The 27,910-nt window shown below is 36.7% G+C and overlaps 3 protein-coding genes across 3 annotated transcripts in view; 1 reads left to right on the top strand and 2 right to left on the bottom strand.

Moving 5' to 3' along the window:
• Nucleotides 1-12,528, bottom strand: part of LOC140162742 (protein disulfide-isomerase A6 homolog) — a 29,336-nt gene extending 16,808 nt beyond the window's left edge. The window contains exons 1-5 of the mRNA XM_072186030.1: nt 12,390-12,528; nt 9,934-10,075; nt 7,058-7,115; nt 6,373-6,499; nt 5,577-5,704 (exon numbers count right to left, since the gene is read on the bottom strand). Of these exons, the coding sequence (XP_072042131.1) occupies nt 5,577-5,704; nt 6,373-6,499; nt 7,058-7,115; nt 9,934-10,075; nt 12,390-12,405 (471 nt within the window). The 5' untranslated portion in view covers nt 12,406-12,528. The remainder of the gene's footprint in view (nt 1-5,576; nt 5,705-6,372; nt 6,500-7,057; nt 7,116-9,933; nt 10,076-12,389) is intronic.
• An 82-nt stretch (nt 12,529-12,610) lies between these two features.
• LOC140162743 (biogenesis of lysosome-related organelles complex 1 subunit 5-like) lies at nt 12,611-18,786 on the top strand. The gene is made up of 5 exons (XM_072186031.1): nt 12,611-12,766; nt 15,083-15,165; nt 15,640-15,769; nt 15,987-16,045; nt 17,197-18,786. The coding sequence occupies exons 1-5, from the start codon at nt 12,733-12,735 to the stop codon at nt 17,362-17,364; spliced, it is 474 nt and encodes a 157-aa protein (XP_072042132.1). The 5' UTR covers nt 12,611-12,732; the 3' UTR covers nt 17,365-18,786.
• Nucleotides 18,787-22,717: 3,931 nt separating this feature from the next.
• On the bottom strand, nt 22,718-23,608 carry LOC140161799 (NAD-dependent protein deacetylase-like). The gene has a single exon (XM_072185097.1). The coding sequence runs from the start codon at nt 23,606-23,608 to the stop codon at nt 22,718-22,720; it is 891 nt and encodes a 296-aa protein (XP_072041198.1).
• Nucleotides 23,609-27,910: the final 4,302 nt, after the last annotated feature.

The raw sequence follows: 27,910 nt of genomic DNA, 5'->3' as shown, positions 1-27,910 counted from the left end.
AGTGTAATGATTTTTCCTCAACGGGGTATTGGTACGGATTCCGGTTTAACACGAATAACAACATAAAGTGGAGCAAAAGACAAATCAAATACGGTATCACAAAGAAAGACAATTTATTCACAATATATGAAACCTATGTGACAAAAACCGCTATTATGAATTGTCATGTCATTAAAATAATGGTAAGTCGTACAGTGATGCACAGAAAGAAAAGTACGTGTTCAAATGACAAGCTCCGAAACAAAAAGTGATGACAGACTGTTGCTGAGGCACGTCGCCAGGCGCCAAAAAGTAAAGCCTGCCCTCCTCAACAACAGTACAGCCAATCAGGAACGCCGCCACGAGAGGGCGACGCAACTTTCCGCTCTACCAGGTTGCGTGCATAAATGCGTCTACCTTTCGCCGCAATAAGCGTACCAAAAAGAGAGACACATTAGCAACCATGCAGAAGGGAAGTATGGGGATAATTAACATCGCAATTAGCATTAATTAATCATAAAACAAGGAATAATTTGGTTATCATTAAGATAAAATAGCCAGAAAACGCCAATTCAGGATGTGCGCCCTGTGCATACTGAAGCAAATACGTCATGATCATGCGCAAGTCGATCGGTCAACAAACTCTCCAGGTCAATGTCCGTTCGTCAGTCAAAGGCGACGCATTTTTGCATCGCCCAAGTCATCATTTGAAGTAAGCTTAAATATACAAGTAAAAAGGTAAAGCCTGAAAAAGATAGGGAGACACCCGTAGGCTCAGGGCATTTCAATATCAAGAGCTATCTTAAGAGCCACTGAACCAATCCTAGGCTTGTTTGTACTTACTTTAATGCATTTTTCATGCCGATTCCAAATATGGTCATGAAAAGGTATAATTCTGATTTTTTTAAATAAATTTGAAACATGTCGTCTGCCGTCGACACTGGCATGGAGAGAGTTGAGCACAATAAACCAACATTGACAGTTGTTATTAATATGCTTCATTGCTTCATGTAATGGGTATTCCAGTTGAAATCCATACACCCCCTATGGAATAAGCCCAATCGCCATTCTAACTTCTGGTTTTTGAGAGCAGCTTTGGGACACTTTGACCTCTGACATATCGGGAAAATTATTATTAATTTTCATATTATTGTCACAATTTTGATCATTAAAAATACCAACTAATTAATTTATACAACACTAATATTTTTTATATTGGTTTTAAATATTGAAATTTTTTGTAAAACATTTTAGATTATATTTTGTACATACAAAAACCCAATATTTCTGAATTTTCTGAAAGGTCAAAGGACAAAGTGTCCTAAAACTGCAAAAACTGTCCTACAATGCATTGCAAACTTCCAATGCCGATTGGGCTTATACATGACCTTAATCTTCCACACATGGGGTGTGAATTTCAAATGGGGTTACCTAAATGGGTGGCTCCATTTGAAATCTAGCACACCCCCATGTGGGAGATAAAGGTCATGTTTTCCATAGGGCATGTATGGGTTCAAACTGGAATAGCCTAATTTGAAATACTTCTTATCGTCGTTGGGCAGGAAAAACCTCCTATGTGTCATTGGCCCCTGAACATGTTTAAAGCAAAACCTCTTATGGAACCTGTTGGAAGTTTTATTTCAAACATGTTCAGGGACCAAAAGCACATACATGTAGGAGATTTTTCCTGCCCAGTGACGTCATGCATCTACACATAATTGCCATCCCGTATTTCGTCAAATAAACATTTCGTCAATACATTTTCCCAAAGGGGGGGTGGGGTTATTCAAGGTCAATTTCAGATCGATAATTCCCGTTAAAATCATTAGGTAAACTTAAAACTCACACTAAAATGACGAACTATGAACTAGAAACACTGACTTCTAGGTCACTTCCGGGCTTAGATTATTAATACACAGATTGGAATTTTCCATGCCTGTGCGCTCTAAGCGTACTCGAATTCAGCTGACGCCGGTACAGCGTACAGACCTGGCGACATCGCTTATCTTACGCGAGAAGTTTCTTTTTTAGGTACGCTCGCGCTGTTTGCGCTTATTTTGAGTTTGCTCACGCGGTACCTGACTTAGCGTCGATCCCCTGAGGCAACATGCCATGTTTCCGCGGTATGCTTCCGGGTATCCAATCCAGATTTTCGCCAATTATTGACGCTATTATCGACCATGTAGGCAACTTGGTAAGCTTACTACACAAGATAGCATGGAAATATCGGCATTTTTGAAACATCTTGATTGAAAAAAGTGGTGGGGGGGGGGCATTTATTTGAGGGGGGCGACTATTTGACGAAATATGGTATGTAACCTGTTGGCAGTTTTCTAATCATGTTCAGGGACCAAAAGCACATACATGTAGGAGATTTTCCTGCCCAGTGACGTCATGCATCTACACATAATTGCCATATGTTGTGTTTGAAAGTGCAAAGACCTTGACTTAGCTGGCACACTTGCTCTAAACAATTGCAACATGTGCCCTATCAAAATTGGAGAGGCGAGTGAAACATGCATGCAATATATGTGAAGTACATACTACCCCCTATATCTCACCCTTCCCCACTCCCCATCTTTCAATGTTGCATGGTGCTACAATTTGGGGGAACGGAGGGCATAGATATATATACGATGGTTTATTCAAAATCTTAAGATTTTGACAAAACTACAGCACCTCATGCAAGTCTTGATGTTTGCAGGGTATGTTAGTTTACTAAAGTACATACAATCGTGTAAAAAACAGAATTTTGAAAAATATTGAGGGCATCCTCCTCCTCAGCAAATGTTGTAATTTGGCTTTAACAAATAAAAAGCATTTTGAAAAAAAATGTCCACTACTTCCTTTTGTCAATGTAGGCGCTTATAGTGCGCTACGCACAGGCACAACGCCTAGACGTTGATCCACAAGCCTCAGCACACTTTACAGGTTGTCGCTGACCACTATGGCCCACATCATTCTATCAGGGATGTAAGTGAGGCAGTGATCCACTTCCTGAAAACCATGCGAGCCGAAGGCAAGTAGCCGAGCCGAAGGAAAGGCGTGCAACGGGGGTCCCCTGGCGGGGGTTCACCCCCCTGTTTGCACTTTTTATGACAAATTATCATCATCCAATTCCGAAAATGTAAAAAAAAAAAAATAGTAAGATTTCCGGATTTTTTTTTTTCTTGTCCCCATTTCCGGAATTCCGGAAATTTCCGTAAGTCTTACATCTCTGTTCTATAAACAATTTTAACAACAATTCAGGGACTTTGCTGCTTCAATAGCGCACACCCTACACATACCACAAATACATTGTAACCATCGCAACCAGGATCAGCTCCCCGAGTTTCGTACGGGTTACAACAAGACAAATTAGCAGTGAGTTCCTTGTCCAGGGAATTTCAAGCTGACTCAATTTTTCCACGAGAGCATACTAGGCACCACCAGGGTTCGAACCCGCAACCTCTCGCACCATAGTCGAAAGCCTTATCGATTGAGCTAACTTGACTGCTCTTTTTTAAAAGTAATATGCCATAATGCTTTCATTTTCAAGAGATATATGCTCCTGTCTTGTCTATGCCTTCATTAACCTATATAATTTCCGTGGGTTGGGGTTGTTTGGAGTGTGAGTGTTTACATGCATACTCTCATGCACTCTTGTGTGAAGGAGATAGAAAGGGGTTATAATTTGGAACTGGATAGATGTGTACATGTGCAAATAATATGCCCAGTTGATTGTGCAGACAACATTGAAGTGTCTTGCTAAAATGTTTAAATTAGTGTCCCAGCAAACACAAAAACGTTTTAAAAACATTATACATGTTTGGGGCGGGAAACTTCATGTTTTGGTTCTTTTCCAAACATTTTGATAATATTTAAATGTTATATACTTAAAGGTTATATAAAAAGGTCATGAAATAACACTATAAAAACATTTTTTAAATGTTGTCAAACTGTTAAAATATTTTTGGCAAAATATTTTTGCGAAAACATTATGTTAAATTTAAATGTTTTGCATCAAGTTTTCAATGTTTTTAAATTATATTCAAACCTTTTTATACCCTTTATATAACCCACCAATAAAAAGTTTTCTGTAAAACGTTTCGTGTTTGCTGGGGTAACAGTGTACAAATTGTGACTATTGTATAAACTTGCCTTTTTCTTTTCCTTTTTTTTATTCTAAATGTGTACCCAAAATTTCACAAGAAAATCCCAATAAAGCAACATAAAAGATGATAAGAATATTAAAATGTTTACTATGCGAATGTTTACCATTATGTATTCCATTAATATATAGGCTTATTGCAAATATAATTGTCAAATTTATCGTAACAGCATGATGATAAACATCATCATCATCATCCTTGTCATCACCAATGGTCCATATCTTATTTACTTTTCACTTTATCATTCAACAAAAATTTTATTCAACTTTTCAGTGAGTTTTCAGACAATCCTGTATGCCAATCAAACATTTTTTAGGCTATACTTATTGGAGGCCATCGTGTCCAAACGTAGGAGATCAATTGGGCTATTCCATCTAAAATCCACACCCCTGTGGAAGATTTTGGCAATATCTTCCACAGGGGTAGTATGAATTTCAAATGGAATAAGCACATCAAGCAGTCCCATTTGAATTTCATATACCCTCTGAAAAAGATTCATCCTGAATCTTCCACAGAAGGAGTGATGAGTTTCAAATAGAGTTGATTTTAAATGTGCTAATTCCGTTTTGAAATTCCTAATCGCAGTGTGGAAGATATTTCCAAAATTTTCCACAGTGGTAGTGTGGATTTAAAAGATGGAATAGCCCAAATTTATTTCAAACAAAATCAGGTAATGGCATTTGGTATTAATGCTCTGCGTGCTATCCATGCGCTTCAATGGAAAAAATTCAAGTTTTGAAACATTTTCTCAAAATATCAAGAGCTATCTTAAGAACTACTGAATCAATACTAGGCTTGTTTGTACTCATTTTAATGCATTTTTCATGCTGATTCCAAATATGGTCATGAAAATTTACATTTTTGAAATTTTTGAATTAAAAAAAAAAATTGAAACTTGTCGGTCGTCTGCAGTCGACACCTGCGTGAAGAGAGTTAAAATGGAACCATGCAAGCACAAATTCTCTGCATACTTACACAGTAAACCATCTTGAGCTCTTGAAAGTAAATATTCCATTGCCCTCATCTAACAACCTAGTAGCACCTAGTGCCAGCGGTGTTTGATCCGACTGATAAAGGTCACATACCTTACACATAATGTTCAGTTCATAATATCAATTGCCAAGGGTTACCAATTCTGCAATTGGTAGCCCAATTGGGTGACTTTTGAAAGCTTTCACTCCAAGTCAATGGTTAGAAGAAAATTTGGTGACTTTTTGTCATTAGTTTACATTAACCATTTCGACTGCTCAGTGCCAGAAGTGAGTAAGAGCAATAGCTGCCACATGTGTAGCTGCCATATGTAGAGTACAATATACTGTGTGTAAATTGCTTAATGTTCACATGGCAGCTATTGCACTTACCCACTTCTGGCACTGAGCAATTGATTTCCTGTCACATAGAAACCTATCTTTAAGCTAAAAACTTGGTGACTTTTGTCTAACTTACATTGCCACCTCCACCACCACCACCACTGCTACCGCCGCTGCTTCCACCCTTTCCTGAAAGTCTGTCACTGACAACCTTCTTGGCAGTCTTCATGGCTTCATCTACGATGCCTTGGGCAGTCCTGGCACCTAATATAAACAGAATGATGTTGTATGATAGATTAGTTAGAAGTCGGTACTACATAGGTAGTATTGAATCCTGGGGAGCGGGCACATCATGAATTTTTGGAGGCTTTCTGGTTGAAATTACCTGAAAAAAAAACCAGATATGTAAGGAATGAGCAATTAAGGGTCTTTTAAAGCTGAAATTATCAAAATCAAGGGCGTTTCAGTGCTACGTTTTGGCAAAATCCAGGGGTCTTTCAGAGATATGCAGTCAACAAACAGGAATTTTTCCGGGAGAGCATACCCGTATGGCTATTTGTGTTGAGGCCCCCCCCCCCCCGGACTGAGTCCTTGAACCTAATCGAAAATCCAAATAACATTATGAGAACAGTATTAAAGCATGACAGTCACCATCAGCAATTCAGCATCTTTTATTTTCCCAAACAAAAATAACTTCGTGCAATTTTAATGGCATTGGGTTATTCCTGTTGAAATCCATACACCCCATGTGGAATGTCTAATTCTCCCACAAAGGGGGTGTAAATTTCAAATAAAGTCACCCATTCAGGCAACCCCATTTGAAATTCACACTCCCTTTGTGGGAGATTAAGATCATGTCTTCCATCGGGGTTGTATGTATTTCAACTGAAATAGCCCAATGCTGTCGGGAGTTGATCTATATCTGTACTAACCTTGATAGTCCTGAGGTGATTTTTTATTAAGTCCAAAGATTTTGATAGTTGGAAATCCTCTGACACCATACTGGCCTGGGAGAGACTTGTGTGTGTCGCAATCGATAGCACCGACCTTGACAACGCCCTGCAGGATACCCAAAGTTGATTAAAGAAAAAAACAAGAGCGTTGAGTTTTAAATTGTGATTGTAATGATGATAGAATGCTTCCAGAAATGAGGTACAGTATTATTAAGGGTAGACGAGGTATTGTTGGTCGAAGCAGTTAAAAAAATTTTCATTATTTAAATAAATATATTTTTGCAAAATAACACTTTGCAGAAGTTAATTCTACAAATCATATACTTTGTTGTGAATGAGTTATGTACGTTTTACAAAAGTGTTGTTGTTTCAGCCCTCTTTTATAACTCAAGAACCACAGGACCTACAAAAGTATATATTTGAATTCTTCTACATACTCGCTATGAAATGATCAATGCAATTTTTGCCAAAGCTCACTACCATTCGCAGATGCTGTGAACTACCAAATAGCAACAGTTACAAAAGTTGCTCCGGCAAAAAACGCAATCTCAGTAAATATTATGATCAAATTGACCAAGAAATGCTTGTTGGTCATTTGGTGTCGAGTGCATTTCTAAAAAAAAATAATTATTTCATACACTTTTAGGTAAAAGGTTCTTCCTACCTTCAATGCTGTTGCTGCTTTGTCCCATTCTGGTTCTAAAGCTTTGCAGTGTCCACACCTGTTGATGGGAGGAATCAAAATCATAGAAAAGTCTTCAAAATGAGCAGAGCTTTGTTGATATAGGGCCAGTAAAGATTGGAGGGAATGTGCCATATTCTACCTATAAATTTAAAACCTAGAGCTCCAACTTTTAGACGGTAGACCCCTGTGGACACAACATTATAAATTTTCTTGAAGTCACAAATCAATTCATTTTAGCGAGAAAATCGTTGTCACTAACACTAGGTTGAGAACACCTTTGTCAATCAAAGATCTAGTATCCAGGATAATTTGAATCTATTTGATCAATGGGCTAACATCAATAAGATGACATTAAACCCAAAAAAATGCATGTTCATGGATATTAATTTTTGTCATACTCAATCAGATCATCAACCACTGACACTTGCTGGTGTCGAATTGCAATCTACTGATTGTGTCAAAATTTTGGGTGTGAAGATAACTCATGATCTTAAATGGGATGTGCACACTACAGATGTCATCAAAAGAGCTACAGGGCGTTTGTTCATGCTCACCACGCTGAAGCGGTTCGGTCTAGATCTGGATGACCTTAAAACCATCTACATAGGCTTTATAAGACCGCTTGTTGAGTACGCTGTTCCAGCGTGGCATCCAGGTTTGACCGAGCAGCAGCATTACGCCCTGGAGCGCGTCCAAAAACGGGCATGCAAAATCATGCTGGGCTACAAATACACATCTTATCAAGATGCTCTATAATGTTGCAAATTGACTGAGCTGAGATCACGTCGCGATCAAATCTGTCTTAAGTTTGCCAACAAACTCCTGGAGCATCCTGACTTCCGTAGCTGGCTTCCAGGTTACAGGAAGGAGACTGATAGGAACCTGCGAAACGCAAACCACCTGTCTTTACCCAAGGTGCGCACTCAAAGATACGCGCGTAGTCCCATCCCATACATGGTTCAGCTGTGGAACAAGGATGCTTCAGGAGCAGGTCAATAATTTCTTGCTAGCTTGTTTGCAGCTATAATTATTTAGTTTGTATGTGATTTCGTTTTGGATTTCATGCTGATGTAAGATATATTTTGTGTTTTGTTGTTGCCAATTTCTTTGTAGCATGTATGTAATTCAGCCTTTTGGCTGCCATATGCATTGTTGTAATAAACCTTGAATAGGTATGATGTGATGTTTTAAGTTGATCAGTTCCTATTAAACATAAATCTATTAAACCCCAATTTTTTACATTTTTATGTGCATGGAAATTTTCAAAATAGCCAGCTCAACTTTAGAATGCAGCGCTTACAACATTCACTCCCTTGAAATGACACCGTAAATTGGAATTGTATATTACACTTTGGCACCACGTCTAGTGATCCTATAGGCTATAACTAGGGATGATCAATGAACCATCAACTTGATTAGAACACCCCCATAGACATGCAGGGAGCTCAACTGTGCACTGCTTGCACAGACATTTCTAAATTGAGCTCATTCTTTTATTTTTCATAATTTTTCTGTAAAAATTGGAGATGTTAATGTTAATTAACTATCCTGCAAATTACAGCAACATAACTTATTTGGTTTTTCTGTAAGTGTGAGTCAAAATTGGTCCATCGCCACAGTGTGCTTAATTGCCAGTGGCCAAGTGCAGCACTGCTCAGAATGGCACAAAATATTCAGATGAATAAGATCAGGTGAACACCTTGACCTACTGAGCTGTAATTTGGCAGAGTTGTCGTTATGACCTCTATCATACCCTCTGTAAAAAGGTTTTAAAAATGGACAAGTAGATCTTGAGTTAAAAATTAAATCACCAGCTTCCCTTTGGAATTTCCATACACCTTTCGAATCATGTTCAGTAGATACCTTTCTGAACATAAATGTGAAGTTTCGTGCTCATTTGTTGTATTTTTCACCTGATCTCAACCCTAAACATTTTCTTATATTTATACCATCGGCACTGACTTGCTGCTATACACGCACAGGAGCTGTACTTTTAACATACGCGCCTAATCAATAATGAGTCTTTCACTCCATTGTTAAAGTGCTGTGCAGTGCTCCCTGTAGCATATGGAGTGACCAGGTCCTAGAGTGTGATGGTTTTGTAGCAGATGACAGTATTCATTCAAGCCTATCAATGGCTGGGCATTATCAGCTATCAAAGAGATACCTTATGCTGCTGCCAATCACAATAGAGGTAAAACATTTTGTTAAAACCTCAGAAGTGATATCAGGACAAAGCTGTGCATGTTGGTACTTGATTGTTTGGATTCCTATGTTGAAAATCCCTTGTAGTACATTAGTATTTTTCTTATGTGTAGTGTATATTGTTGTGGAAAAAAGTTCACCTGGACTTTTGATTTTGTGCCACTTCGCCATTATGGATGATTTTTGGCAAATGTTTTCTAAGTAAAAGCATGATTTCAGTGCCTCGGTTTGAAGAAATACTTAATGCTATTGACTAGTAAAGTGCCATTTCATAAGAAACTCCTTTGATACTTTCACAATATGCTTGTTTCATGTTTGCATATATTAAAATAAAGAAATATAAAAAGGTAAATATATGCTTATACCAATTTTGCTCACATTGCTATTTTTAGACTTTGTCAATTTATTTCGTTCCAATGACCGCGTACCGGTCAGAATGGGAAACTTTGAAAATTCATAATTCGAAAAGTTTTTGACCGATTTTGGCCATTTAACCACCAAAATACTTCTTTTGTAGCAAAAGGGGCAACATGAAATTATGATGGTCATCCCTACTATAACCCTGTGTCAGTTCCCTGAGGTAGGCCTACCGATGGATCATTGTATCATACCCTTAATATTTACATAGCAAGGTAGTCCCCACTTCTTACCATGGCGCATAGAATTCTACCATCCAGACATCATCACTTCCTACTACTTTATCATTGAAGTTGGCATCAGTCAGAGTAACTACATCAGACTTGGGCCCATACATAGCACTGGCAACACCAATGCATGCCACCAAAAGGACAGCTGAAAATGGAAACAAAATAAAATGACATTTCAAATTTATAGCAATCGCAAACATACAAGACAATGAAAGCGATACAAGTTCACACATCAGGACTGCAAATTTGGTAAGAATCAGAGTGTTAATTTTCACTACAATTCTCCTAGGGAACACAATTCAAAATAGTCTCCTAAATCCATGCCTATTCCACGATAACTTGACTTGATAGCTTGATATGCCTGCCACTTCCACATACTTGTGCATAATACGGAAGGTCGATTTGTGCCCATAAATGTTTAGGCCTATGTTAAACTGTATGTTATACAAATTGTACAGCTATCATTTCTACCCTATGACGAACCGACATACCTGTAAATCAAATAGCCCACAAAAAACTGGTCATCGCTGGTATTTTTCATGAAGAAAAACGACACTTTTTACGCCGAACATGTCCAAAACACGCCAGCTGACGTACAAGCCTCCCCACGCATGTACATAAACAAGCCATGTTCATTGTTTAATTGTCACCTGCAGCTGTTCGCAAGAAAACTTTCTGCATAAAATTACCTGGGGTCGTTATCAGGCCTGAGACACACTGGCGCTAGTTTGAGGACAGTCACTATGAGTTACTAATGTCGGCACATGCAGAAAATGCGTGATGGGTCGCCATTTTGTGACTCGTGCAAACTAACACAAACAAATTATTGGACTTAATAATCTTTTCAAGTTTTAATAAAACATGCATCTATCATGATAATATTACATTTTATTATTTGAATTACATAAGCTATGTCAATTTTGTGTCCATGTTAATTTTTATATGGATTTACCTGTGTTGATTTTAAACTGTTGTGAACGTGGAGCTACGCAAATTGGCAGGCGATTACCCACCATGCAATGCGAATACACGGAAACGATCCAGTTTAGGATGCATCGCAGTTCCTGTTGTGTAAACCAGGCGTAAACCGCCCATCCAACCTGATCGTGTGCACAGGATTTGTGCTGGAGGCTAGTTAATGCGCACAACCAATGCGCAGAAGAAGACCTTGATACTAGGCGGAGCTTACGTTTCACAAGAATGATTGACAGCTGTGAGTAAGTGAAATTCTGTTCTGTGATTGGTACAAAAATATGGTTCTCGTATAAATGAATATATTATCCATGGCTTCAAAATTAGGAACCGCATTTCTTCCACAGAGCCCTATATAGGGCTCTATGGTCTCTACTCATCATACACGACCGTAGAAGATCTGGCCAGCGACGACGCTTGCCAATCAGGCTAGCTATTTGTACGGCGTGGCCTCTCATCCTTTTTATTATCTCTGGTCTTGTCACGTGGTAGATTCGCCCACCTGTGATTACTGACCTGGATCTGACAGAAGATTGTGGAATTTACGATTTTCAGCAGCAGGATTTTATGAAACTGCCAATATTTGCAAGTATTCTGAAGGATCGGTAATAATTAAAATATTTTTCATGGTGTCGGTAGTGCAAGTTGAAGTTAGTGAATTTGTGGTTTTGTATGTTATGTGCAAGAGTGTTTTCAGGAAGCGTAAATAGGCAGGCCGTTATGCTAAGCTCTCCATGTTATATGCAAGTGCGGCGATGAACTGGACACATCACACGGTAGTGTGATGTGTCCAGCCTGGATATAATAGCTTGAATCTCTTGATTCTTGCAGGGTACCGTATTGAATATCGCTAGTTTTTGTACAGACATGGTTGGTCCCTCATTTTTAAGTTAAATAATCAACTTTTTAAACTAAATAATTTCGATGTGATATATCCTACTTGAAAATTTTGTGATCATCCCTATTTAAAATAAATTTTTGATAATAATTAAAAATCTAAATTTTCAGAATTCACAGAAATAATAAAAATATGAACAAGTATTGAAATGCAACTTGCCATGCCGCAATACATAAATAAAATGTCAAATTCAAAACAAAAGCAAACTTTACAAGGTTTTTTTAAACTCAAGTCAAGTATTTCAAGCTGAGTTTTTGACTTTTTTAATTTTATTTTAGTTAAAAAAAAAAAAAAAGGTTTTACTGTCTGAGAGAAACATACATCCATGTCTAAAAATTGGGATGGGTATTGGGATCCCATATCCCATATCCCATACTTTCAGTTCACAGCTTAATGCTCATACACATTCCATCTTGTTTATGTACACGTAGTACTTGTGACAAGCTCGGCATCGGCCACCATAGCTTCATCAAGTTAAGCTTATCAAAAAAGTAAAATTAGGCTTCTCATTTCAAACATAGCAGCAACCTACTGCAATCACTGATCTTGATTTCAATAACTTATATAGAATAATTATTATCTTATTTACCTATTCCTCGCTCCATCTTGCAAATCTTCCACGCAAAACCGAAATAACAGTGTCTTTCCACGACGTACTTCGTGTGTTTTGCTCAGTGACAACCAACCAAATTCGTCAACGTGGGACAGGAGGATGGGCAATGTGGCCTGCGCTGATTGGTTAAAATCGCTAACCTCTCAACTTTGACACGACTGACAGATTGATTTCCGGGTGTGGTATATTTTGCTTCCGGTGCCCAGCTGGTTGTGCAAATGAAATGGGTGTTTTTTGTTTATAAATTTGCTTTTTGTTACTGAAATGGGACGGTTTTAGACTTTGATTTTATAAATGTTAGAAAACCAAAGCTTCCAAGATGCGTGAGAGCACAATAGAAACGTTGTCCAAAGGTAAGATGTGGTGAAAAATGTAAAAAACATCGATCAACATGATCATCCATTCATGCATCTGTCATTTTCATGTTTTCATCTTTTCAAAAGAAGGTAAATTTTATTCAATCGTCTCTTTAAAACCCGTATTTTGTTATTAAATTCCGATTTTATTTGTACTCTTGACACTACAATGTAACACCCACTGGTCTCAAAATATGTCAGGGTTTTCGTATATTCGGCAGGGTTTAAGGCTTTTTAAAGCCAAAATATGGCGATCCTGACTTTTAGACCACCCTCGTATGGAACCAGATATACACCCTCGCTATATAGGGCTCAAATATTACTATTTCATCAAGGTTTAATATTCTAACAAGCTTAAACTAAAAATTTCATCTAAGGAGTCAAGCTTTAAACTATTAAGCAACAATATCCAACAAGCTAAAAACGATTTTTTACCCGTTTTTTAACAAGCTAAAACCAATTTTTGAAAAGAAGCTTTAACATCAATTTTTTCATTGTAAAAACCATCTAAACAATCTTTAAAAATACATTGACCTACCTAATATTACTAATCTATGTTTCCGATGATATCCAAGAAGCTAAAATATTGTGAAAGAGGGCAGGGCTTTGAGTAATGAGGGAAATTACGGGGTAAAATACATTACCTTTTTCGAGAAATTCGCCATCTTGAATAAATGCAGAATTGCGTCATGCAGTAAAACGATGTCAAACGCGCTTGAAAATGCATGATACGCGAGCGTAAATTACCGTCAAAAACTTCGGAGCTGAGCTGGCATCACCGGTTTTGTAACCCGAGCTCTTTTGCGTCAAAAATAGCTATAAAAACATGAATTTTGGAACAAAATAAAGCTTGTTTGATGGAATAAAAGGTATGTTTGTACAGTTGAAAACATGTTTAACCTTGTTGCGAAAGTTTAATATGATAAATTTGCAATTTGTACCTTATATAGCTCGGGTGGTCTAAAAGTCAGGATCGCCCAAAATATGATGACCTGTATCAGTCTCAGACTCACTCTGATTCTCACATTTTTGCCATGTTGCAGTTAGCTCGTTCACGTAGCGTTTTCGTTGTCCCAAACGTAGATTGCCTGGCGATCGGAGTGTTATCGTCAGAGCACCTCGGACTATGTTGCAGTGCCAGTGGCACATACATGTAGTATGTATGTTGATAATGTATCATCATTTTCATGACCAGAATCCAGATTTTGATTTTTATGTGTAATTCTCCCGGGGTAATTCTCCATGACCAAAGTGAGAAAATTAGAAAAACAAAAGATTGCACTTGACGTACAAAGATGTTATTTGAGTGACATTTTAATTTAGAGCATGATATTTAAAAGGACATTTTGTGATCCACAGCATCATCCCCCCCACTTTCCTCAAAAAAAGTTGAGATTTTTATATCACTGGAAACCTCTTGCTACGTAATGTTTATGTACAAAACATTTCTTGCAGATTAATTCGTTTTGCAAAGATATTGTGAAATTTGAATTTCGTTCTGGTATACCAGAAAGAAATTACAACACATTGTCATAATCATGCATAACTCGCAAACGCAAAATCGGAATCAACTGAAATTTTTGGAATACGCTTTTTCCGTGGATATATCTACTGAAAAATGTCATAAAAAGGGACACAAAGTGTCACAGTTTTCACACATATCCGTATTATCTGTATAACATCTGCTTAAAAGAGGTTTAGATATTGGACTGCATATATCTTTTTTCTTTTTTACTCTGATAGTTTTTTTGGTTTTTTTAGAGGGGGGGTTGTTGTTTTTTTGGGGGGGGTTTGTTTTGTTTTTTTGTTTGTTTTTTGTTTTTTGCTGCTGCTGCTTAAGACAATCACAGTGCAAGCATGAGGCCGTATAAAATTAATGTTTTGGTTCTCGTCAGAGGATTTTCATGAATTGATGAGGGAGGGAGGTTTTTGTTTTTTTTTTTTTTTCAATGTAAAATTAGCATTGTCAGTAGTTTTCGGTCTTCTCCAACAGTGCTCGAGGAAACGATGAGGCCCTTTTTTTTTTTTTCAAATGTGAGATTCTGAGGATAAACCCCTAGAGTACCACAAAAAGACTTGGAAGTGATGCTTGTTCTCTAATAAACTTATTTATATGTATGAAGATTTCATAAATCATTCCAAAGTCTAAAAAATTGAAAAATCTAAAAAAAAAAAAAATCTGACAAATCCCAGAAATTGAGGAGGGAGGGGCGAGAACCAAAATATTAATTTTACACGGCCTGATACATGTTTTCTTGTCTTTTGATTGTGTACTGATGAAGATTTGTTTCCTTATTTTAAATTTAATTTCAGATTTCGGAGAGATTCATGCTCGTTTGCTGGATCATAAACCAGTCATCCAGGGAGAAATCAAGTTCTTTGCAAAAGAGTTTGAGGTATGTACCATGTATGAAGCTTTTTTTTTTCTATCTCTCAAACTTCTGGACAGGAAAGCATAATTTATAGGGGCTGTGGAATTATTTGTGTACCCATGTGGTGGTGAATTCTCATAATGATCAGCCAAAAATTGCTCCCTGCCTTTTTAGCATGCCCAAAATTTGTGAACACATAATTATTGAAACACTCCTGACTCCTTAAACTAAGCAAAATTCAATCAGATGACAACATTTTCCATAATGTCTTGAATGCAGAATACAAAATTTCGCTATTAATTTGACCATAACTGCATTGAAGAAAGCAAAAAAAAATAAAATAAAATAAAATAAAATAAAATATGCTTTGCTTGCTTTGATATGAAATACTGTATTTAAATAATTTATATTAATAATATTAATTGAATGGTGAATGTATACTAAAAATGAAAAAAAAATTATTTACGGAAAAAAAAATTTCATTTGTTTTTTTTACAGGGGAAGAGAGGTGACAGTGAATACAAACGACTGGAGAAAATAGAAACTCAGATGAAAGATTTAAACGAGAAAACAATTCCAGAATGTAACAGATTAATGGAGACACATCTACCTTTAATTCTACAGCAATGTAAGTTTACTAAGTTAGCTCAGACGCTAAGGCGTTTCGACTATGGTGTGAGAGGTTGCTGGTTCAAACCCTGGTGGTGATTTTGTGTGAGCAAAATGGGCTCTTCCATTTAAAATCCACACTAACCCTTTGGGACATGTTTTGTGAGTCACTATAACAGATTTTTTGTTGTTGTTGTTTGGTCTAATTTTCTTTATTATGTTCCATTTCTTTACAGTGGATATAGCCAATAAATTTATAGCCCGAATCCAAAGACAAGAAGAATTTAAACAGGAGGTAAGGGGTTTACCAGAGAAGATACCTTACACTTCCCATAATGCACTTCTTCCATTTCAATTTCCTGTACTGATTTGATATTACGTGCAACAAGGGTCGATAGTGACAAAAAATACCTCAATGAACAGAGCACATCCAGATCTTGCAAAATATGTTTATTTCTTGACTATCAGCCCATGTTTAGCACTGGCGTGTCCAGGATCTTTTCCTGCAGGGGGCTTAGAGGGGCTTTCAGAGTTATGCGGGGGGCTTAATGACTAAAATCGCCAAAAAACAGCTGATATTACATGATTTTTAACAAAGTGCGGGGGCTTCAGCACCCAAAGCCCCCCCCCCCCCCTCCTGGACATGCCACTGTTTGGCCAATCTATTCTCAACATGAAAATAAAGGGAACCTGTACAAAGTAATAGGAGTATCATTTGATGTAATGAGGTGATGCATCATGTTGCAAAGGATTCTGGGAAGGGTAAGATATCTTCTCTTGGGTTTTCCTAATCAAACAAGAAAACAATCACACACAAACACAAATGAGACAAGAAACACATTTGCATCTCATAAATATTCATGAGCAAATCATACCATTTATTTGCCAATCGCAAACGACAAACCCTTTCTGTCTGTGTGATAGTTTTCCGTATTTCACTACAACCTCATCCCCATAGTCAAAGTTTGGTGTAATAAAACCATAGATGAAAGAATATACAGACCATACACCAACAGGCTAAGTACCCTTGCTTTGTATGCTGAGAATTCTCGCATATTTATGAGGCCAATCCTTCATACCTGTGTCTAAAAACATCATATGTGTGCATCCATATCAAAACGATTCACTTGTTGGCTGCTACATGTGTCTCATTTCACATAATAGCTAGGAATAAATACCAGTCTCATTTCCGAAGTGGAGGTCACTTCAAATCATCCCAAGTCACATGGTGTTGGAATACATCAAATATTTCTTATACAATTTGACTTGATGATTTGAAGTGACCTACACTTGATATGAGTCTGGTATTTATTCCTAGTTATTATGTGAAATGAGACACATGTGGCAGCCGACAAGTGCATCGTTTTGATATGGATGTACACATATTTGGATAATAATAAGTCAATAGTTTTTCTTTATTTGTTTATTTTCTATAATACATTTCAGACCAAACCACTTGGAGAGCAGAGAGAGCATCGGGACAAAGAATGGACAGCATTTCTAGAAAGACTTACCAAACAAAGAGACCAACTGGAAGAGGAACATCAACAAAGGATGAAAGACTTAGATGAACATTATACCAAATTAAAGGATAATTTAATAGCCAAGAAGTAACTGGAAACCAGGGAGGAATCTTGAATTTTTGTCTCACATGACACTAGCCAGTTAATGTTTTATAAAAAAAGTGTTAAGATTCCAATTTACTTTACCTCTCCCCTTAAACAATCCTGCAATTTCACATGAAAGTTTGATTTATACTGTATCCTGGGATCCTTTATCTGTCAACAGGTATATATTTTCTGACCTCTGGTATGCCCACCCTTTTTTTTTCAAGGTCAATTTTGGTGTGAACATTATGTTTTGTTACCTGGAGAGATTTAATCATGTCTCACCTCCTTTTTCAACCAAATCGCCGGTAATAACTCTTGTGGTGAGGGATCAACATTTAACCACAAATTGCCTCAGGCAAAACTCATTTCCTGGGAACTAAATACCATACAACTTACAATGTCATTTTTATGTAACTTATTGACCCATTTGTGTTATATAATACCTCTAGCTATAATGACATTCTTGTGATCTGGTCAACTCATTGACAGATATACGAACCTCAGGAGGGAATTAAATTTTTGACCAATTCTCTCCAGGTAGTGAAACGTAATGAAAATAGGTCATTGTTGCAAACTTTTCAAAAAGCTTCCCACAAGTAGGAGCCCAAATTTCAATTTATGTATTGAGTTTTGTGAAGATTTTGCAAAATTGTGTTAAATTTGGCCAACAATCGGTGTCTCTGGTATAAGGGTCACTTTGAGATCTCTACCCAAACTAAATGTGAGACCCAGATCAGGACTGTTTACAATTTCTTGACAGAACTACTGCCTGTCAAACGTTGGGGCAAGGCATTAGAGGGGTCTTTAGGCTGTCCAAAATGTTCAAAAACACCTTATTCTACAAAATTCGGGTGTTCACTTCTTATTCACTCCATTATAAAATTTTAGGGTATCCAAATTGAAAACAGGGTGTCCAAATGACACCTGGACACCCCTTTGGCTAATGCCTTGCGTTGGGGGATACAGTTAAGCTATAGGGCACTAGGCCACAGTACATGTATATCAAAATGAGTTATTATTCCATTCTGTGGTGAAAAAATGGAATGTTTTGCTTTTAGTGGGTTGTATAGGGTAATGAAAAAACACTGGATTAGTGATATCTTGATATCGATTATTGACTTGATATCTGTAACTCCATTATTATCCTATATTTAACATTATTATGTTCTCAGAATCTTCCTTCCTATACTTTGTACAGAGTTGAAGAGTCCAATATAATCAACACTTGGACTCAAAACTTGGACTGTGCTGGATAGGCTCACTTTTTCCCCCAAAATTTTGTTTTTTACAATTTTTTGACCAAAACTCATTTTTGACTTGCTCATTTTTGCCAAAATCACATTTTTGACCAAAAATCACATTTTTGACCAAAAATCACATTTTGACCAAAAAATCACATTTTTGACCGAAAATCACATTTTTGACCGACAATTTTTGCCAAAAATCACATTTTGGACCAAAAATCACATTTTTGACCAAAAATCACATTTTTGACCAAAAATCACATTTTGACCAAAAAATCACATTTTTGACCAAAGAAAAGATTCTGATAACATAATAATGATAAAATTGGATGTTTTTTTCACCCAATACAAAATTTATTGGTCTCGCTATGAGTTTAAAATATTGGACTCGATTTTGTCTCGTCCAATATTTTGAAACTCATAGCTCGGCCAATAAATTTGTGTATTGGGTTCAAACCATCCAATTTTATATCAGACTTGTTCATACTCTTTAAAAGGTTCTTTTGTTTGAAATGAATGTAAATTTTAAAGCCTACTAAATCAAAAAATCACTACTTCAACATCAGTTTGTTTTTATTTTTGGCCCCCACAGATATGTGGGGCTTACGTTATCATCCAAATGGTTGCCTGTTTGTTTGTTTCTGAAGCAAATTCATTAATCCACTCTGCAGCCCCAACGCAATAACCCATCAACTTCAAACTTGGTACAGTGATATCATAGCTTGATGTGCTGTATAGTTTTGTGTCATGTTATTTGCATATTTATGAATATTAATGAGCTATTTGCATATTGTGCCTACGTTTTCATTAATCCACTTTGCAACTTCAACGCAATAACTGATCAACTTCCCAACTTGGTATTGTGATAGTATATGGTGTCCTGATGTGATGCATAGTTTTGTGTCATGTTATTTACATATTTCTGAATATTAATGAGCTTATTTGCATATTACATATTATTTGTATTTACAAACCTTTGTTATTAACACACCTTTGTGTGGGGCCACCGTAATTACGAACCGCGTAGTTCTAGTTTGATATATTTTTTGTACTGCAAAAATTCACTATAAGCATATATGCCTATATTAACGAGATGCTCTGACAAGAACAAATTTTAGGGTAGTGTTAAACTTTTTTATTTTTGTAAACTAAAAGTAAAAAAATGAAAAATTTAACAAACTACCCTAAAAAATCGTTCTTGTCCGATATTTGTAAATTAAAAGACAAAATTAAAAAGTTTAACAAACTACCTTAAAAGTTTGTTCTTGTCCTATGCTTAGGTTTACATCGGGTATCAAAATTGTATTATTATCATCATGACACACTGTAAATATGTGTAAATCCAATGATTAAATGAAATGTAAATTTACAATAAATTACATTATAAAGGTTTAAAAAAACCTATAAAAAGAAACTTTATTAGTATATTTGTGGATAATGTCTTTATAGTAATGTCATGCATGTTTAAAGAATGTAGTATACAACATTGAATGAACTCTTTTGCTGAATACCTCAACAATGTGTGTTTGAATAACCACGGACCGTCAGTGTCAAGGCTCATCTGATAATCGTTGTGTATTTTTATAACTTATCTCGTTCTGACCATTTAATAGCATATAAATTAAAATAAAATCAGAATTGCACTAATTAGTCTCATCAGCCAGCTGCGCATTTGAAACTCATATATTTGCTCCATGTTTTACGAATTCTCATATCACTGAAAGATCACACTAGTTTATCACACAAAGAGCACAATTGTTATATTAAAATGAATGTCCAAATAATAAAGCGCATCCCAGCAAACACAAAATGTTTTACAAAACACGTTTATTTGGGTTATATAAACATGATAAAGGATATAAGGTAACAAAACGTTTTAATTAACAAACACGTTTGAAAACTTGCCGGAAAATATTTTATCATAGTGTTCAACGTTGGTAAAATATTATGCAAACATATTTGCACAAATATTTCATTATCACATTTTGACACTTTTTACATTTACATAAATTTTACATTACAAGCATTTATATAGCGCATCTACATCAAGAACGATGCGCTTGGAAACACAAGAACAACGGAATAAAAAGACAATTTAAATTCATAAATAACTGAGTTTTGAGGGACTTCTAAAAAGTGGGTGGAATCAGAGTTTCTGACAGACTTTGGGAGAGCATTCCATGTTTTGGGAGCAGTATATGAGAAAGTGCGATTTGAAGCAGTATGAAGATGGCGTCTGGTACACTTGGTCGAGTGGTATCAGATGCTGAACGGAGACTTTATCGTGATGGATGGTACAAAAGCAGGCAAGATAACAAATATTGCTTCAGAAGTTGCCCACTCAGCTACAACTAAACTGGGCTCAAAAATAAACTTACAATTTTTTACGTGGTCATATCTTGAAAATCTGTCCATCAAATGAACAAAAATTACACACAGGATTAGGCCCTACTTCAAAACTCTACGATAATGACATGTCAATATTCACATGGTTACCTACTGACGCAACTGAAAATCCCGGAGGGGCCACTTACATTATGTGATGGACACCATGCTCATGTATGGACTCTCGAAACGCACCCTAAACGAGTATTACTCAGCGCGTGCAAAACATACCCTAAACAAGTATTTTGCCATTTTTTTAACACTATAAAGTAAAAATTCATGTTCATACTTTTGTTTAATATAAGTAGTTTGATGTTCCTTAATGTTTTACCCTACGATTTGTTCTGATAGAAGCCAAACATAGCCTATTTCACCCTTTTTTTATTTTGCCATTAAACTTTGGTACCCTACAAAAGCCTAAGCAAGGATTTTGCATGGAAAAGTATACCCTTTTTTCCCGATTTTGGCAATTCTGGCACCCTTTGCACTGTACGCGAGTACATCGCCCGTTCGTGAAAAACTACCCTTTTTACGCGTTTTTGTACACGAGCATGGTGTCCACCTTGTAATGGCAGTGCCCCCCCCGGGCTGAAAATGCAGTGGCATGGCACCGCTTGGCTGTCGGCGACACAGAGTTTAAGGCACGTGAAGCCAAAACAAAAATGAAGGTATTCGTGAGAAAGTGTTGGGGCGCACGAGGCGTAGGCCTATGTAGGCCTATCCGTGTTCGCCTGATCGGTGTGCGTTTATGTTCGTTGGGTACGAGTGTTAATTTTCTGAGGGAATCCTGGGACAGGAAAGTCCACATTGCTGTTACAATTGCTTTACACAAATATCAAATGGGCTGTGACATGTGGTCCAGGAAGCTGTTCCATGTTAGTACATTTTGCTGTTGTGACAGTTAGGCAACTGCTTGGTTAATGACATGTGGTGAGTAGAGTATTGAAGTAATCATGTGTGCAATTTTGGTTCATTTTGACGGACAGGATTTTAAGATATGACCTTGTGAAAAATTATAAGTTTCTTTTGAGCCCAGTTTACTTTCTGCTGAAAATCTTCGACTGCCGATCAATGTCAAAAAGTGTCTCAAACTCATTTTTCTGAAAACGTGTACTCATCAGAAATTACCCACTCAGTTCCGGCAGCTTATCAACTACTTTTTGCCCCGGGGGGGTGGTCATTCCCATTGTGGCCTGTACACCATTCGCGATAATGAAAACGCGTAAAAAGGGTAGTTTTTCGTGGGTAGGCACATTACGCGCGTATCGTGTTTTAGGGTGTCAAAAACATGAAAAAACTCGGAAAAAAGGGTAGCAAAATTGCAATGGCTAATACGCGGAAATGAAATTTAGGGTATGAAATTCGATGCAAGGAATAAATCCCTGTTTATGGTTTGAAAATCCCTGTTTAGGGTATCGTTTTAGCCAAGGGTTAAATCCTTGTTTAGGGTGCTTTTCAAAAGTTGATTATCGCGGATGGTGTACAGGCCACAATGGGAGTGACCCCCGGGCTTTTTGTTGAAGATCTTCAACTTCTCATCAATTTCGAAAAGCGATGTCTCTATGCATTCTTTTATAGTACATTAATATCGGAAGTTGCCCACTCCAGCAGCTAAAATTGAGACATAAATTGCCAAAAACCTTACGAACAATAATTCATAATTTTTTGGCAAAGAATAAGTTAACCAAATTAAAAGTTGACATTAATCGTTTTTTATGGCTCTAACATCTACTTTTTGCTGAAGATCTTCAACTGTTCATCAATTTCAACAAGAGTTTGTAACGCATTTTTCTGGATACTAATATCATCCGAAGTTGCCCAATCCGGTAGCTTACTATGCTCTGCATCTATATTCACTCTTATAAATCTCACCATAGCTCTATCTGCTTCCCGAAAACTACATACCACTGCTTCGGACTTGCGCCTTACTTTTGGCATCTGAAACCCGCAGCCTATCTCAAGCACTGCCAAAGACTTTTCACCATAACCAATATGTAATATAGCATCATCAAACATGGTCTCTTCGCAGTCTGCATACTTTCTAACCCATCGTTTATCGGTAGCAAGTTTTGTACATGGTCTTGCCACTCCTTGACACTGTGGGCAACGTGGGACCTCATCCTTTGCGAGTAACGTCTTTGAGTCTATATCAAGTTTCTTCCACGTCTCTTCTGCAGCATTCCAACGTAAGTCACAGCAAGGTGTTGCACATTGAAGCTCATAAATCGACCCCATACATTCTATAACATTAGACGTTGCAAATCCAGATCTAAGAAACATGTTATCGACATTACTAACGTAAACCCACCAGTCTTGCTTACGATCACACCACTTTTTAAGAATCCCATATCCTTCATGAGGAACAGCTTGGTGGTATTCTTTCATACGAGTTCCATACACACCCCAAGCAAGTTGAGGATTGTTTAGGAAGAGTTCACTGTGGGAGATATCAAAGACGTTGATACCGAGTGACTCAAGTTGCGGATGGGCGTTGGCGTAGTTGGTGTAATCTGGAATGCCACTATCAGTGCTGCAACCTGCCCCTGCTGCAATAAGGAGGGCATCAGCGTCATGGATGGCTAGGGCTGCTGATGTGATGGCATCCTCCAGTGCAGACATTCTGAATAGGGTAATCTTCGCCAATCGCGAACTAGGCACCAGTAGAGCTGCAGAGAAGACCTGAAGAGGGCACGCCACTTGTATAGGTGGATCACTTGTTTTGGTATTGTTTCGGCGGTTTTTAAACCAATGCGTGCAGGTAGTTTGTTCAAGATAGTGCTGAGTTGCCGATGAGACTCAGTTGCACATACGGACTGTTCAATTTCAACTGATCAATCGTGCGTCTTCCAAAAGACATGCAGCTGTAGTCCCATTCCTATACATTGCACTTTCCCAATCATAATCACGATCCACAATGTATGTCAAAATCGGTTGTTTGATGAGTTGTGTGGTAATTTTGCATTATCAATACAGAACTTATCATCGTGACCTTAACCATGCATAGTCCGATAAGTCCTGGTATGCAGTATCAATACCAAGGTTTATTTGATAACCATCATATGCTGATCTTGTTCAATGGTCTATTGACTCAAGCCAAAATCACCTTTTACCCAAATTCACACGAATGCACAACAATAATTCCAAGTCGAATCATCTAAATAAAATGTAATTTTACACCTGACCTACTTCAAATTTGTTCTAATATAGGGTGATTGTGGCTGACAAAGCTGAAATTTCTAGTTTGAGCTTCTTAAGGGAAGGGGTATGATATGAACGTTTGGACAGTATTTATTTTGGGACATTAGAGCACATCAGACATATCGAATTGCATTCTGAATACGAAGAATGTCCTTCTGATATCAAATAATTTTGATTTTTGAAATTCGCACTTTAATACACATTTTATGGCAAATCATTAAAAATTAATATTTTTGATATTTAACAGTACTTGAAGTAAACTTTATAAATCTGATGATTTATACTTAAAGTGTATGTAGGTGGGATGAAAAGCCGACGATCAATTGAAAATTTTGACTTTTCGTATTGAAGATATGGATTTTTTTCCCAAAACACCCAAAACAATTAGGTCTTTTTGGGAAAAAAATCCATATCTTCAATATGAAAGGTCAAAATTTTCAATTGACCGTCGGCTTTTCCTCACAGCTACATACACTTTAAGAATATATCATTAGATTTATATAATTTACTTCGAGGACTGTTATATACCAAAAATTTGAAAAATATCAAATTTTTATAATTTGTCATAACATTTGTATTATATTGTGATTTTCAAAAATGAAAATTATTTGATATCAGAAAGACATGCTTCGTATTCAGAATGCAATTCGATAGGTCTGAGGTGCTCTCATGTCCCACAAAAAATACTGTCGAAACGCCATAAACGCTCATTCTAGATCCCTTAAGCTACGGCCCGCGTGTATGTTCGTTGGATACGAGTGTTATTTTTGCGAGGGAATCCTTAGAAAGGAACGTACACATTGCTGTTACAATTATTGCTTTACACACACATCAAAGGGGCTGTAACATGTGGTTCAGTAAGCTTTTCCATTCCATGTCAGTACATTTTGCTGTTGTGACAGTTGGGCAACTGTTTGGTTAATGACATGTGGTTAGAGTAGAGTATTGAAGTAATCCTGTGTGTACTTTTTGATGGACAGGATTTTAAGATATGACCTTGTGAAAAATTACAAATTTCTTTTACCCACTGAGTTTACTTTCTGCTGAAAATCTTCAATTGCCCGTCAATGTCAAAAAGTGTCTTAATCGTATTTTTTTCTGGATACGTATACTTAATATCATCAGAAGTTGTCCACTCATCTCCGGCAGCTTATAACAACTATATACTTTTTGCTGAAGATCTTCAACTGCTCATCAATTTGAAAATTGATGTCATTAACTAGCTCATTCTTTATAAACACGGCCAAAAAAAAAAAATATTGGCCACTATTATAGTTCCATCACCGTTTTTAAAATTGCACGAATTTCTAAACAACGGTTCCTATGCTCACGATATCAAATTTGGTATCAATCTTCGAGGGATAGTGTATAGAAAATTATTTTGTAAATTATTTTGCCATAAACTCATGAGACTCTGATCCACAATGTATGCCAAAATTGGTTGTTTGATGGGTTGTAATAGCTCAATTTGCATCAATACAGAACTTATTATCATCGATATCGTGACCTTAACCATGCATGCATATCTGATGTGACATCCTTGCTACGAGAAATCGTGTTGTGAGTTCATGAATAGGCTTATATGCATCGGTTTCGTGCGTACCACCCCTAGAATGTTGAAAATTTTCCAAATGAAAGCGTAAATGAAGCCATTAAATGCACCATTTTCACCATTTTGTTGGTTATTTATTTATTTATTTATTTATTTTCGAACCGCATATTTTTTTAATGGATTAATGGATTTCATTTACGGGCCTGACTTGCGTGGGACGCAAATTTTTGGCATGGACCTATATTACTCAATTACGTTCACTTTTACCGAATTTTCTTACTTTTCCCCATCCTTATCCCCGTCCGATTTGTATGATAGGCTTATGCCTTATATTAATTACACATTAAATACAAAATATAGGACCAAAAATGATATGAATGGGGGTGTCTGAAAGTTGCAAAATATTTTTCAAAAGCCGTAATCAAACCAATAATTATTGCTTGTTAGGCCTAGCCTATTATGGTGCCTTTTATACTATTTGAAGTTGTTACAAAGTAGGCCTATTATAATAGGCCTATAGTTTCCGATTTTTTGGATAATTATTAAATAATCGTCACCCTCATAACCAAAGTGCCTAAGTCATTATTACATGTTTCTCATTTGCAATTTTGATTTTCTGAGTAATAAACCCATAATTAATAAAAATTTCGAGCTGCATTCTTCATTAACTTGTGGAATTCATCTCTTTTGATTTTGTCCACAAGTTAATGAAGAATGCAGCTGGAAATGTTATTAATTATGGGTTTATTACTCAGAAAATCACAATTGCAAATGAGAAACATGTAATAATGACTTTGGCACTTTGGTTATGAGGGTATACAATGTGATGAAACCCCGTTGAAGTTGGGTAATTTGAATAGATATCGTCCTGGAAGTATGATGATAAAATTGATGGCACAGGATATACTTCATCATGTAGCGGCGAGTTTGATAGCAAAATCACACGAATCCGACAAACACCAAAATGACATAAAACAGATAGAGAAATGTAAAAGCTTTATTTCAAAGTTTGTTTCAGCGTCATACGGTATTTGGTTCTTGAGATATCTTAATTTTAATATTACCCATGTTAATCAATGCAGGAGCTCTATTAACACCGGCACCAGAATCGAGCAAATTACGGCATGTCTCGCCACATTAAGTTAGTATAAAAATCGGCACTAGGCCGAATGCAAAGCTGTAAAGAAATGTTAAAATGACGAAGCTGACCAAAATTGCTATCTTCAGAAGATAGCAAGCAAAAAAAAATAATAATAATATTAAAAAACAAAAACAAAAAAACATTGCCTAGCACGCGTTGTAGATGATGATTCAGTACGGCGCGAAATGGCAAAACTGCATTAAACGGGGTTGCGCGCTCACATAGAAAATCGGCATTAGGCCGACTGCAGAGCTATAAAGAAATGTAAAAATGACGAAGCTGACCAAAATTTAAAACGGCACTTATAAAGCAGAGATAATCATCTGCCTGTTTCTCTATTTTTACCTCTTTCTTTTTTCCCCTGTTTTTTAATAGCGCGGCATATAGGCCGAATGCCGATTTTTTTAAATTTCGGGCAGAGTAACCGTGCGCGTTTTAGGATTCTTTCGCTGTATCTACTGAAGATAGCATTTAGAATCTCATCCCGATTCATTGCATCTTTATACTCTAGAAGTAATATTTTACATTATTTTTTCTAAATTTTTACTTCATCATGTAGCGGCGAGTTTTTTCTTTCTAATACATCAGTCCCGATCAGAAAGTTTAAAGCGATATTACAGACTCGTCACTTTCCGCATCTGCCTGTTTCTTTATTTTTACATCTTTTACCACCCTTTTTTTTTTAAATAGCAAGGCATATAGGCCGAATGCCGATTTTTTTTTATTCGCGCATAGTAATCGTTCGCGTTTTAGGATTTTTTTCGCTATATCTACTGAAGATAGGCCTAGCATTTAGAATCTCATATAGTCCCAAATTAACGCCTATAGTCCCAAATTAAACTAAAACAAAATATAGCAACATTTGAAATTTTAATTTGATCTTCAGAAGATAGCACAGCAGTAACATGATTCTATAAAATATCGCTTTAGGGTTCATATACCACTAAATCCGCCTGTGAAGCGGTTTCCGGTAACAGTTTATCACGCCTATAGTCCCAAAGTTTGCATAAAAATTCTAGAAAATCGGTAC

The sequence above is a fragment of the Amphiura filiformis genome, chromosome 10 (genome assembly GCF_039555335.1).
Source record: "Amphiura filiformis chromosome 10, Afil_fr2py, whole genome shotgun sequence".
Classification (NCBI taxonomy): Eukaryota; Metazoa; Echinodermata; class Ophiuroidea; order Amphilepidida; family Amphiuridae; genus Amphiura; species Amphiura filiformis.
The sequence above is the reverse complement of the archived record's forward strand: the minus strand, read 5'-3'. Positions and strand labels throughout refer to the sequence as shown.